Below are 13,529 nucleotides of genomic sequence, written 5' to 3'. Positions count from 1 at the left end.
TGGAAAAACAGGATCATCTTCAATTTAACTTACTAGATCTTTTCCAGGAATACAGTCCTCACCATGAGAAAGTCTCACGCAAAATGAAAGGAAATATAATGGAATAGCTCTTTGAAGGAGGCATCCTACTTACCACTTGCTTTTTCTAGAACATGTGGATTATACCTGTTTTATTCTGACACTTACTTGTTTATTTATTTAAGGGGTGGATGGTGAAGGGCAGAGGGAGAGAGAGAGAATTGTAAGCAGGCTCCATGTTCAGCACAGAACCTGCCTGGGGCTTGATCTCATATCCCTGAGATCATGACCTGAGCAGAAATCAAAAGTTGGATGCTTAACTGATTGAGCCACCCAGGGACCCCCAGTGACATGTAACTTAGATGGTAACACCAAACACTAGGTTAAGTCCTTACCAATTAGCATTTTAAAAAAAGAAGAAGAAAACACTTACCAGACTGGTGCTATGAGCAGGCTCCAGTGCAGCCCTAGCCGAGGTTTCTTCCTGGCCCGTCACATTCGCCCCAGTGGGATTTTCCTGGGCCAGCCCAAGACCCTGCCCGCTGCTCGTACTCCTCAGCTTATCTGCAAATCGCTGGTTTTCTTTCTCTAGCTTGATTTTGGCTAACTGTGCTTCCAACATCCAATGTTCTTTCTCTTGCTCCAGTTTAGAGATCTTTTCCAAACTCTGCTGAACCTTGAAAAGCAACAAGAGTTCTACACTTTAGATGATGATGCAGAAAAAAACCTAGTGGCTCAAAAAAGGCTTCACAGAACATCAACCCCAACTACCTCCCAGAGGTGAAAACAAAAAGCCTGATTGTTAAACATGGCAAAGGAAATACTGAACAAAACACAAGAGGCACAACTGGAAACTGAGGAAGTGAAGAATAAAATTAAAAATCTCTATTCATCCAAAGATATCAAGAGAGTGGAAAGGAAAGCCACAAAATGGAAGGAATCTGCAAAGCATGTATCCAACAGAGGACTCATATCTCAAATATATCAAAAACTCCTGCAAATTAGTAAGAAAAAGACAGCCCAAAAGAAAAATAGAGGGGAGAGGGGATCCCTGGGTGGCACAGCGGTTTAGCGCCTGCCTTTGGCCCAGGGCGCGATCCTGGAGACCCAGGATCGAATCCCATGTCGGGCTCCCAGTGCATGGAGCCTGCTTCTCCCTCTGCCTGTGTCTCTGTCTCTCTCTCTCTGTGTGACTATCATAGATAGATAGATAGATAGATAGATAGATAGATAGATAGATAGATAAAATGGGGGGGGAACACTTGCAAGGACACTGAACAAGACTAAAAACATAAAAAAGAAGGTATTCAAGGTCACTATCAAGAAAAGGCAATTTAAAACCACCCACATGACTAAAATTAAAAAGGCAGAAAATACAAAGGTGAGCATGCTTGTGGAGCAACTGGAACTACCATATAGTGGTAGGAGGACTGGAATTTGGGACAAACACTTCGAAAAACTATTAGGCTAGATTTTTAAAGCTGACAACATCATATCCTATGACCCAGCAATTCTGCTTCCAGGTGTACACTCAACAGAGGTTGCACGTTTACCAGAAGACATGGGTAAGGACACTCACAGTAGCATTATGATAGCCAAACACCTGAAACCACTCAAATACTCACAGTCAGTAAAAGAGAATAATGCATATTCACACAGTAGAATACTAAACAACAATGAAAACGGACAGACTACATTCACATATAACAGATGAATATCACAAATATGTTAAACGAAAGAAACCAGACCTGAAAGGATATATATTATTATAACCTCATTTAATGAAAATTCTGTTTACTGAACTTTTCACTAATCTATTATATTAGAACACAGGATGATAGCTCTCTTTGGGGGCAAGGAGAGTAATACCTGGAAAAAGGCATGAGGAAGGCTTCCAGCAATTTTTTTAAAGGTATACCTTACAAAAAGAAATGTTCTTTTTTAAAAATTTTATCTAGATGCTCATTACATCAGTATGTTTATTTGTGAAAATTCATTGGGATATACAGTTGACACTTGAACAACCCAGGTCTGAACTACATGGATCCACTTACACAAGGCTTTTTTTTCAATAAACACAGTACACTACTACAAATGTATTTTCTCTTTCTGACGATTTTCTTAGTAACATCTTTTCTCTAGCTTACTTTATGGTAAGAATGCAGTATATAATACACATAATATACAAAATATGTGTTAATCAGCTGTTTATGTTATTAGTAAAGCTTCCAGTCAACAGTAGGCTATTAGTAGTTAAGTTTTGGAGGAGTCAAAAGTTAGGGGGGGTGGTCAATGCCCCTAACCCTCATGTTGTTCAAGAGTCAACCATACATTAATTATTTGTACACTTTTCTTAAGTATGTTACATTCCCTTCAGTAAGAAGTTTAAAAAACTAATTCTCAGGGCAAATAAAAGCTTGAAATTACATGAAAATTAAAGTAATCTTATAGTAAATTCCAATGCTCTACCAACTATCATGGTTGAGCAATTACTATGCAGCAGATGCTGTTCATGGTACTTTCCTGCCATTATCCCACTGAAGCCTCACAATCCTTCAATTCTCATTTCTCAAAGAGCAGAACTAAAGCCCCCAGCAGCTGAACCACCTGCTAAGCTAGCAAATGGCAGAGCAAGGATTTGGGACCCCATCTGTCTGGCTCGCAACTCTGATTCTTTTCACTGTATCACACTGCCTCCCATTGGCTCAATTAATCCCTACACGACCCTGAAAGGCAGATATTATTCTCACTTCAGAGAGGCAGGAAGTAACACCCAGAGTGCTTCTCAGACTAGCCTGCAGCTGGTCAATGGCAGAGTGGGAAAAGCAACAGCTCTGCAGCCAGACAGTTCTCCCACTTCCCAGCTACTCTGGGTAAAAGCTGCTTACTTTCTTTGAGTCTTACTTTCCTTACATAAAATAAGAAGATTGAAAATCAATTTTTAAAGTATTCTACATTTTATCGTTTATCGCAGGATTTTTGTTTCTCAGGAATTACTCTCTGAATTAAATTTTTAGTTCCAACTTCATAGCATATTAATGTTGAAAAGATAAGTGATATAGGCCAGCACAGACAAAATAAAAGTCTTGGGTGAACTTATTTGCACTCTCTTTGAAGATAAATACTTCAAAAACTTAAGAGCAAGCCTGCTATTGAAGTCAGTCTCTGACAAAAGCTAAACCAGGTCCAGAGTACACCAACTTCTGGAAAAGTTAATCCCCCTCACCTCCACCTAGCCCCCAAATTCAATTGATCAACTAAGTGAATATTGGAAATTTTTCATTATTGCTCATTTAAAAAATTAAGATAACTCATTGAGTCTCTAACTCCTCCCTCTTTTTTTGCCTTATTTCCATTTAAATCTAATGCGTAGCAAAAAAAAGAACTACTGCATCTCAGGTGTGTTAATATCACTTTGGTGGCAATTACAATACCAACTGAATCAAAATGACTTATTTAGAGTATCAACAAATGTTCTTGAATGAATTATGCTCATGGTGCTTTTCACTACGTGTTAAACAATTAATTTTACATGTTTACTTATATTGCCTTTTAAACGGTTCTATCTGTGTTAAAAGGCTTCTCCAGGGGATTTAACATCTATGCTCAATTAACAAGTGGCATGATTTATCAGGTGCCATACCTGTTGTGCAAGGCCTTCTCGACTTTCAGTAGAGCTAAGAAGGACCCGGCGGTTTGCCAGTGCTTCTTCGTAAGGCACAGACTCCAAGAGCGGCTATGGAAAAAGCATCATGAGTTAAAGAGAGCATAGCATTCCCTGATCCTATCTACATGAATAAGAATGCTAAATGGGGTTCAATCATAAACTCAGATACATGCCAACATATACTGCTTCCTTTACTAATGTGACAAGGAACTTTTTTTAAAGAAAAATAATAGAGGGACTTGTCATTCCACTTATAATCTACACTAACTAAAACCATATGCACTTGAACCGAATACCAGATGATTTCACTTCTACGTGAAATCTAAAACACAAAACAAATTTAAAAAAAAAATAGAAACAGACTCAGATACAGAGAACAATCAGATGGTTGTCAGGTGGGAGGGGAGTGGGAACATGGGCAAAACAGGGAAAGGGGATTAAAAGGTACAAACTTCCTGTTATAAAATAAATAAGACATGGGATACAAATGTACAGCATAAAGGATATAAGTAGTTAGTAACAACTTTGTATGGTAACAAATGGTTGCTAGACTTATCTTAGTGATCACTTTGTAATATATATAAATGTTGAGTCATTATGTGGTACACCTTAAACTATATGATACTGTATGTCACTTATATCTCAATTTAAAAAATAAAAAAGCAGATTACCAAGAGATGGGGCAGAGAAGCAGGAGTAAAGATTACTATGAGGCATTGTCTTGTCCATGATTTCAAAGGTGTAGACAATGTCAAAACCTATCAAATTGTAGGCTTCAAATATATGCAATTTTGGGGCACCTGGGTGACTCAGAGATGAGTGTCTGCCTTCGGCTCAGGGTATGATCCCGGGGTCCTGGGATGGAGTCCCGTATCAGGCTCCCCACAGGGAGCCTGCTTCTCTCTCTATGTCTCTGCCTCTCTCTGTGTGTCTCTCATGAATAAATAAATAAAATATTTAAAAATACATATATATGCAGTTTTTGTATGCCAATTAAATCCCCAATAAAACTTTCCGAAACAAACAAAAATAGATAAAAGAGGACAGAAAATCTAGAAACACACAAAAGCATAGACAAAAAGATGTTACGTGATAAATGGTGCATTTTTTTAATCAGTGGAGAAAGAACAGACTGGATAAACACTGTAAGGACAACCAGTTAATAATTTAGAAAAATATCTACTTAGATCCCCTTTTCACACCCATATCAGAATGAATCTAAGATGGATTAAAGACTTGAACTTAAAAATTTAGACCATGAAAATAACGGAAGAAAATGTAGGTGAGGGCAGCCCAGGTTGCTCAGTAGTTTGGCGCTGCCTTCGGCCCGGGGCATGACCCTGGGGTCCTGGGATCGAGTCCCACATGGGGCTCCCTCCATGGAGCCTGCTTCTCCCTCTGCCTGTGTCTCTGCCTCTCTCTCTCTCTCTCTCTCTCTCTCTCTCTCTCTCTCTCTCAAGAATAAATAAATAAAATCTTAAAAAAAAAAGAAAAGAAAATGTAGGTGAACATTTCTATAGTCTTGAAAAGTATCCCTGGCTGAGAATCACCACCATAAAGAAAAAGACTGTAATGATATGATTAAAACTTAATATTTTGAAAAAATACTACAGCAAACTAGGGGAAATACTTGACAAAGTACATAGTACACAGACACAGTATTGACATTTTTACTATAAAAAATTAAAAATTAAATAAAATTCTTAGTATACTAGGGAGCTCTTTCAACTCTAATTAGGAACATTTTTCTAAAAATAGGTTAACAATGAACAGAGAACTGACAGAATGAATATAAACAATAACTTTACAAAAGGACATTCCACTTCAATAAGCAAAGAAATGCAAATAAAAATAACAATAAAAAACCTCTTGTCTCTGAGATAGATAATTATTAAGTTCATGGGTTAAATGTATACTTCTGCTGGTAAACTACAAATAGGTAATCTTCTGAAGTGTAGTCTGGGGAAAATGTGCCAAAATTTGGAAGATTTACAGACTTTGAACCAATTCCATTTTGGGAAATTAATCTTAAAGACATAATTAATTAGACAAATATAGGGAGATGGGTAGCCCTATACATTGTTAAGAGTATAAAACTGTACAGCTACTCTTAAGGACAATTTACAATAAATCTGAAAGTTTTAAATGTGCAAACCACACAATCCATAATATTCTATTGCTCAATATTCCATACAAGTGCCTGAGGTATTTACAAAGTTATTCACTGCAGTATTATCATAATAGTAAAAAACTGCAATGAACTAAATGCCCACCAATAGGGAATACCTAAATGAGCCACAGAACATCCATATTATAGAATAGCCACCATAGGTTAATGACACAGATCTCTAAAACATTTTTTCTTTTTTTAAAAAAATATATTTGACAATGTTACTTTAGTTTCAGGTGTACAACATAGTGATTCTGCAATTCTATACATCTAAAACATTTTAAGTTTTAAGTTTTTTTAAGTTTTTTTTTTTTTAGTTCTCTCTACACACAAAGTGGGGCTCAAACTCAGGACCCTGAGATCAAGAGTTGAATGTTCTTCTCACTGAGCCAGCCAAGCATCCCTAAAACGTTTTAAATGAAAAAAATCAAGTTGCACAATGAAACGTGGATTTTAGGTTAAAAAAAGAAAGAAAACTCTATTTATTGTATATTGTCTGGAAGTTTAGATAAATGCTCCAAGAGTTTGGAGGATTATATGCCAAATTGAGTACTATAGTCACCTCTGAAGAGAAAGTGGAATTAGGGACTGAACTTTAGTTGTAATGCTCTAATGTAATGTAAGAAGGGGTTTATGCATTATATATAACTAACTGTTTTAAAAAATTATGGAAAAAGGTAATAACAAAGGCACAAAAAGTTGCATGTGCAAGAATATCTTCTGTAGTGCTGCATATAATAGTGAAAAAAAGAAAACAACCTAAATATCCACAAGCAATGGATTGGTTAATTAAATTATCACACAACTTACAGAATGAAATACTGTAACAATTATTTATAGACCTATATTATTTGATACATAAAAATCACAATTTTTAGATCCATGATTCACTAAGAGGAAAAAACCAGATTCTGAAATAGTATACATATTCAGATACACCGCTTTTCATGGCAAATACGTGTGTGTTTCCTTGTGTGTGTGTGCAAACATGCACCAAAAGGTTTTTGGATATAGATATACTCTAATAAAGTAGCTACCTCTGGATGGTGGGGATCTGGTGCAACTATAATTTTCATCTTCACATACTGCTGTATCTTCTGACTTCTTTTTGCAATGACCTTGTATTCTGATATTTAGGAAAAAATTATAAATATATTTCTACTTTTTTGTTTCTACAAGTTTGAGATTTCTGAAGTTTGATACTTACTGGCTGCCTGGCTGCCTCATTCTAGACACTCCTACTGGGAACTTGGGGATATGAGTTCAACACGGCCTATGCATAGATCACACATTCATTAAGATGTGGGTCTCTGTCACCTCCTCCTTCCCAAAGACCTCCCCCAGTACCCACCGACCAGCTGTGCCCCCAGTTGTGTAAAATCTAAACAATATGAACTTGGAAAGACTCTTGCAATTCTCTGGAATGATTCCTGATTTTTCCTCTGATATGAATTCAATGGCAGCGCACAAACCTTTCTCAGAGCCTTCATGTAGGCAGCAGCTTTTTTCTTGTACTGCAGCATGCATTCAGCTGAAAGAGGACTAATGAAGCCACTCGCTGTCTTAGGCCCGTAGCTCAGAGAAGCAATGAAGTAGTCCACATTGTTACTGAAGAAAGATGAGATCTAAACCAAGTGTGACAAGAAGATAGATTTTGTTTTCCAGTAATATATCTAACATATATATCTAATAGTTTTTGGAGCAGTTAAAGGTGCTGAGAATGGAAATGAAATTTCAACACCTGCCCTAAAGCCCATACTTACTTATTTAAGGAGAATACCTAGGGCGATGATTTGTAATAAAACAACAATACCAGTATAAAGGTTGAGTCCAGACTTCTGACAGGTCTTAATCTAGACAAATTTCTATTCCTCCTGAAAACCAAGACTAATTCTGGTTTATTCTGTAGATGATGTTCATGAGCTTTCTGCCTCAGTGATTTCTGCCACTACTCTCAAAATATCCATGCTTGGATTTATACATTCTATTCGTATTTTAACTTTGAATGCTTCAAATTCCAACATGAGACATGACATGGCATCTTAAGTAATGTCCAGGAAGGTTAGTAGCCAGAAAAACTAAAGTGTTATTAGATACATTGAAGAATATCCTATTTTGATAAATAAGAACATGGAGAACAAAATATCCTACACCTTGGCAGAAATTGTTCAAAAAGGAAGCAACAAATCGCTAATGGTCTGAAAGTTTTAATTTCTTCATCAATTATTCTACTATGTCAAATGAAATTCTACATGAGGTAGTATTCGAAAAAATAAAGGATTCTAAGCCTTATATTCCTTCTAAACGACATAGAGAATCACATACCCAGGGTTTGCATTTTAGGTCACAACAGTATACAGTGAGGTTTATTTCTTTTCCTCCTTTAAAATTTGTACACTTCCTAAATGTTCTTCAATGTGCATATATGCCATTTTCTTACTGGGCTTTTAAAAATCATACACTATAAAATTTTGCTTAATCAAATCATATTAGCTAAGAATTAAACTGCTACCGACTAATGTTAGTTCAGATACTTATTTCAGTTAAAAACCACTTATAAAAATTCAGAATGAAGATCATAGACCTGTCCTTGAGACATTTTAAGGTTTCAGGTAAAACAATTCTAAAATTAGCTATGAAGGATCTAGGTATTTAATATTTCAGAGTTTTCATAAAAGGTGAAAAATGCAGAGATTCCTTTAAAATGCCAATGTTCCCTTTTTCTAGAATTTTTCTTAATGGAATCTAAGTTAGAATTATCTTCAGAAAGCTTCGGCATGCCTGTAGATGCAAGCGTTCAAGAGGGAGCAGCAGGGATGCTCTTCTGGCGGAGAAACCCTGTAGGCACAGATCTGTGAACTGACAGGACCTTTAATGATGGCCCCAAACTCTAGCAACATGTCACAAAGACCAGTATGAGTCTGGGAAAGATGACACTGAATATATTATATGATCTGTGATAACTTCTGATTAACTTAATTACCCGAAAAAAAAAAAAAGTGCTTCTATTATAGACAACCTGTCAGAAAAATAAGGGTATATAAATACAGATAGAGAAATTTCCTTGAGAAATTAGGTTGCATCTGCTGAAATAAATGAACTAAGATAGCTCTGAATACAGTCCTTCAGGTTACACACATAAGGGCTATTCTCAGAGAAATCTGAATCACTAAAGGCACATGAACACATACTGAGAACGGGACAAGTGCTGAAACCAGAATATCCAAGATAGAATTTTTAGAGAAAATGCATTTTGGTCAGTTTATAATAATTAAGTGCTTAATGATCCAAATGATCATATCTAGTATTAATGGCTCAATGAAAAGACACATGTTGAAATCACCTTAAAAGCACTTAAGAAATAAAATCACACTGTCTCTGTGTCTCTCATGAATAAATAAATAAAATCTTAAAAAAAAAAAAAAAAAAGAGGGGGATCCCTGGGTGGCTCAACAATTTGGTGCCTGCCTTTGGCCCAGGGCGCGATCCTGGAGTCCAGGGATCAAGTCCCGGGTCGGACTCCCGGCATGGAGCCTGCTTCTTCCTCTGCCTGTGTCTCTGCCTCTCTCTCTCTCTCTCTCTCTCTCTCTGTGTGTGTGTCTATCATAAATAAATAAATAAATCTTAAAAAAAAAAAAAGAACGAAAACCACAGACGTAGCACTGTAACAAATGTTACCAAAAACAACAACAACAACAAAAAATACTAAAAGGGAAAAAACCAAAATATTAATGAAGGTTTTATTGGTTCTTTTTTCTTTTTATACATGTTCCCAATTTCTATAAAGCAGACATTTGATATACACAAAGATGTGTACTGATCATCAAGTATCTTCCTAAAAAAGAAACTGTGAGTGACTACTTACTCATCACATATGCTAATCAGTCACAGTCACTCCCATATTGCTTTATTTATTTTTTTTTTAAAGATTTTATTTAGGGATCCCTAGGTGGCGCAGCGGTTTAGTGCCTGCCTTTGGCCCAGGGCGCGATCCTGGAGACCCGGGATCGAATCCCACGTCAGGCTCCGGGTGCATGGAGCCTGCTTCTCCCTCTGCCTGTGTCTCTGCCTCTCTGTCTCTCTCTGTGTGACTATCATGAATAAATAAATAAAATCTTTTTTTTTAATTTTTATTTATTTATTTATGATAGAGAGAGAGAGGGGCAGAGACACAGACAGAGGGAGAAGCAGGCTCCATGCAGGGAGCCCGACGTGGGATTCGATCCCGGGTCTCCAGGATCGCGCCCCGGGGCCAAAGGCAGGCGCCAAACCGCTGCGCCACCCAGGGATCCCCCCATATTGCTTTAAATATTGGGTAGGGAGAAGGAAAAAGGAGACAACTTTATTTTACAAAAAAGTCGGATATTCCAAAATCCTTTTACAGATTAGTTTCCCTGTGTCATTCAAGGGGAAAAAAGGAGCTTATTTAAAAATTAAATTTAATGTCAATATAAACCAGAGAAAACTTACCTTTCCTGCTCCATTTGTTAATGCCACTACTGATGACAGGATACAGTCATTCGTTGTAATGAGCTTCTGTGTTGCTGTTGGAAGTTCATGCTCTATTGCAGCTTTCTGACTGTAATGTTTAGAAATATCTATAAAAGCAATCAAATGAAAATTATTATTATTCATATACAAGTTGCAAATCTACTCTTAGAGACATACACAGTAATATTTGAACAGCAACAACAAAAATGGTCCCAACTCTAACAGGATCACCCTGAGTATCAGTTAGGTCACAAATCCATGTGGAAAGAATAGAGACAAATGAGGGTCTCTCTCTCTTTTTTTTTTAAATTCATTCATTCATTCATTCATTCATTCATGATAGACAGAGAGAGAGAGAGAGAGAGGCAGAGACACAGGCAGAGGGAGAAGCAGGCTCCATGCCGGGAGCCCGATGCAGGACTTGATCCTAGGACTCCAGGATCGCACCCTGGGCCACAGGCAGACGCTAAACCGCTGAGCCACCCAGGGATCCCCAAATAAGGGTCTCTTAACACCATCTCGGTGTCTCTATTACAGCCACCAGCTTGTGGGTCTGATTATCCCTCATTTGAGTGTTTACCCTTATTCTAGTGCTGGGTAAATGACCCTGACCAGTATTTATCAGTTAAAAACGCTGTTTGGATAGTCTGGGCAGGCACAAATGAAAATTTATCTTGTACTCATATAAGCGAACCACGGGGCTGGAACAGAACAACTAACACAGGTACAATGTCCCGCAACCCTCACTGGGCCTTAGCTAGTTTGCTAGCACACACCCTAACACTGACAAGGGTCTGCAGAGCCAAACCGGGAGTTAACACTCCCCTGCCTGGCTTCACATGCTACATCCTCCAGTCCCCAAATATTCCAACAAAGCCTGTGGTTAGAAAAGCACAGGAGAGGGACACCTGAGTGGTTCAGCAGTGGAGTCTCTGCCTTTGGCTCATAGCATGGTCCTGGTCCGGGAATCAAGGCCTGAATTAGCCTCCCTGTGGGGAGCCTGCTTCTCCCTCTGTGTCTCTGCCTCTCTCACGGATAAATAAAATCTTTAAAAAAAATGTAAAAAGCACATGAGAGAGAGACTTAGATAAAAGTGTTAAGAGAAATTGCAGTAGTGAAACTGGCCAAACAACTAAACTTGGGGGTTTTCTGGGTCTCTGAGAAAGAATGATTTTGTCCTGTAAATAAGGGATAGTGGGAGAATTCTTAAGACAACACTGATTTACAAGGAAGGGTAATTATATTTTTAAATAACAAAGTGTTCACAATTCATTCCCCTCTGAATGGTTTTAGAATATTTCATTCACAACAGCATTATCATTACCAGCAAAGTGAAAAATAAATCACAAAATATGAAAATTAATTTTTATAACAGATGTGTGTGCAGAGAATTGCATTTACTCAGAATCAAGGAATCTAGTTGATTTTAGACTATGGAGAATTAAAAAGAAATAAGACTAGTTAGAAAGAAATGGTATTTGAGGTTTAACCTGATATGATCATGCTATTTTAACACAAAATCATTATTTTATGGATAGAATTATTTTTACTAAAATTTTAAAACTGGAGAATTGTTTTATTTATATATTTAGTATACATATATACGTATATATATAAACTATAATTTAAGATAGTTTTACATTCACAGAAAAGTTACAGAGATTGTCTGTATACCCTTTAGCCAGTTTCCCCTATTGTTAACATCTTACATTACTATTACTATGGTACAACTGTCACTGCAAAGGAACCAACTAATTGGTATATTACTCTTATGTTTATATTTTTACAAATAAGTGATTATCCTCTATATATTCATAAGATATCCAAGTGAATAAAAATTCAACTGGAATACTGAACATTTCTTTTTAAGATTTATTTATTTGAGAGAGAGCATGCATATGTGCACACACGAGCTGGGGAGATGGGCAAAGGGAGAGGGAGAGAAAGAATACTCAAGCAGACTCCCCACTGAGCAAGGAGCACAATGAGGGGCTTGATCCCAGGACCCTGACATTATAACCTGAGCCAAAATCAAGGGTCATTCGCTTAACTGAATGAGCCACCGAGGCAACCCACTGAACATTTTTATATACTGAACTTGCTAGTCCCTAAAACAGACATTTTCTTTCTACACATCACAGAAAGTTGTAGTCGCTATTTTACTGCAAGTACACAAAGGTATAATACAACTTGGTTGGCAAGTAATTTTAAGTGATTGGTATATGACTGAGATACTTATGAAAGTTATACAATACTATGAACACTGACACGGTTTCAACTGAACAGTGCCACTGTAGTTTGACAGTAATAATCCTCTTGATTCAATTGTTTACTCTTTATTGAGTCCAAATATTTCAATTATTTAGGGTGCTCCTTGACATTAAATTTTAAATCCAAAAAGAACAAAGAAACCATGTGACCTAGGCCAGAGATTTATTTTTCTGTTTCCTATGAATCTACCTGCTTTAGACCTGAGCCTAAAAACCAACAATTCTCACTTAGAATTCCCTTGTTAAATGATTAATTAATTCCTATTTTGAATCCATGTAGGATAGATATGTTTATAAAACTCTAGCTCTCTTTTTACACTGACACCTGCCTGCCTGCCTTCTGACTTCAATCAAGCAATTACTCAGGGCAAAGCAGGAAAGGAAGAGGTTTGAGAGTTCTCTGAAACGCAAAGCTTCTTCTGTTAATACCAGCTGATGTTTCATTCTGAGTCCCTGAGAGATAAACAGCAGTCTTCCATGCTCGGTAAAAAGACCAATTTGAATCGTATATCTAACAACAGGACCCCATTATCTTGCCAACTGCCCTTCCTGTTTCCCAATATTCTCTTTATATTATGTTTGCAAGGACAGAAACAAATGGAGGCACTAAGGGGGTTGGGGGGGGTGGGGCTCTGATCCTCCCATAAGTTCCATCGACTTATGCCTCAAATGACAACAGTTAACATTCTTCAATTTGGACCACTTGGTGGATTTTTAATCTTATGTATGTATGAATAAAAGCATCTATATAGGGGGGGTCCTGCTGGCTCAGTTGGTGGAGCATGTGACTCTTGATCTAAGGATTGTAGGTGTGAGCCCCACAGTGTGGATAGAGATTACTTTTAAAAAAAAAATCTTAAAAAAAAATCTGTAAAAATCATAGATTAATTAAAATAGAAATAAAACCAAGATT

General features: G+C 37.1%; 1 protein-coding gene across 1 annotated transcript in view; it reads right to left on the bottom strand.

Moving 5' to 3' along the window:
• PPP1R21 (protein phosphatase 1 regulatory subunit 21) overlaps positions 1-13,529 on the bottom strand; it is a 65,614-nt gene that overhangs the window by 14,207 nt on the left and 37,878 nt on the right. Inside the window, exons 14-17 of the mRNA XM_055329153.1 lie at positions 10,326-10,453; positions 7,328-7,480; positions 3,662-3,754; positions 452-694 (exon numbers count right to left, since the gene is read on the bottom strand). Coding sequence (XP_055185128.1) covers positions 452-694; positions 3,662-3,754; positions 7,328-7,480; positions 10,326-10,453 — 617 coding nt within the window. The remainder of the gene's footprint in view (positions 1-451; positions 695-3,661; positions 3,755-7,327; positions 7,481-10,325; positions 10,454-13,529) is intronic.

The sequence above is a fragment of the Nyctereutes procyonoides genome, unplaced genomic scaffold (assembly GCF_905146905.1).
Source record: "Nyctereutes procyonoides isolate TBG_1078 unplaced genomic scaffold, NYPRO_anot_genome, whole genome shotgun sequence".
NCBI classification, from domain to species: Eukaryota; Metazoa; Chordata; class Mammalia; order Carnivora; family Canidae; genus Nyctereutes; species Nyctereutes procyonoides.
Note: the sequence above shows the minus strand (reverse complement) of the source record. Positions and strands in the feature narration are given on the sequence as shown.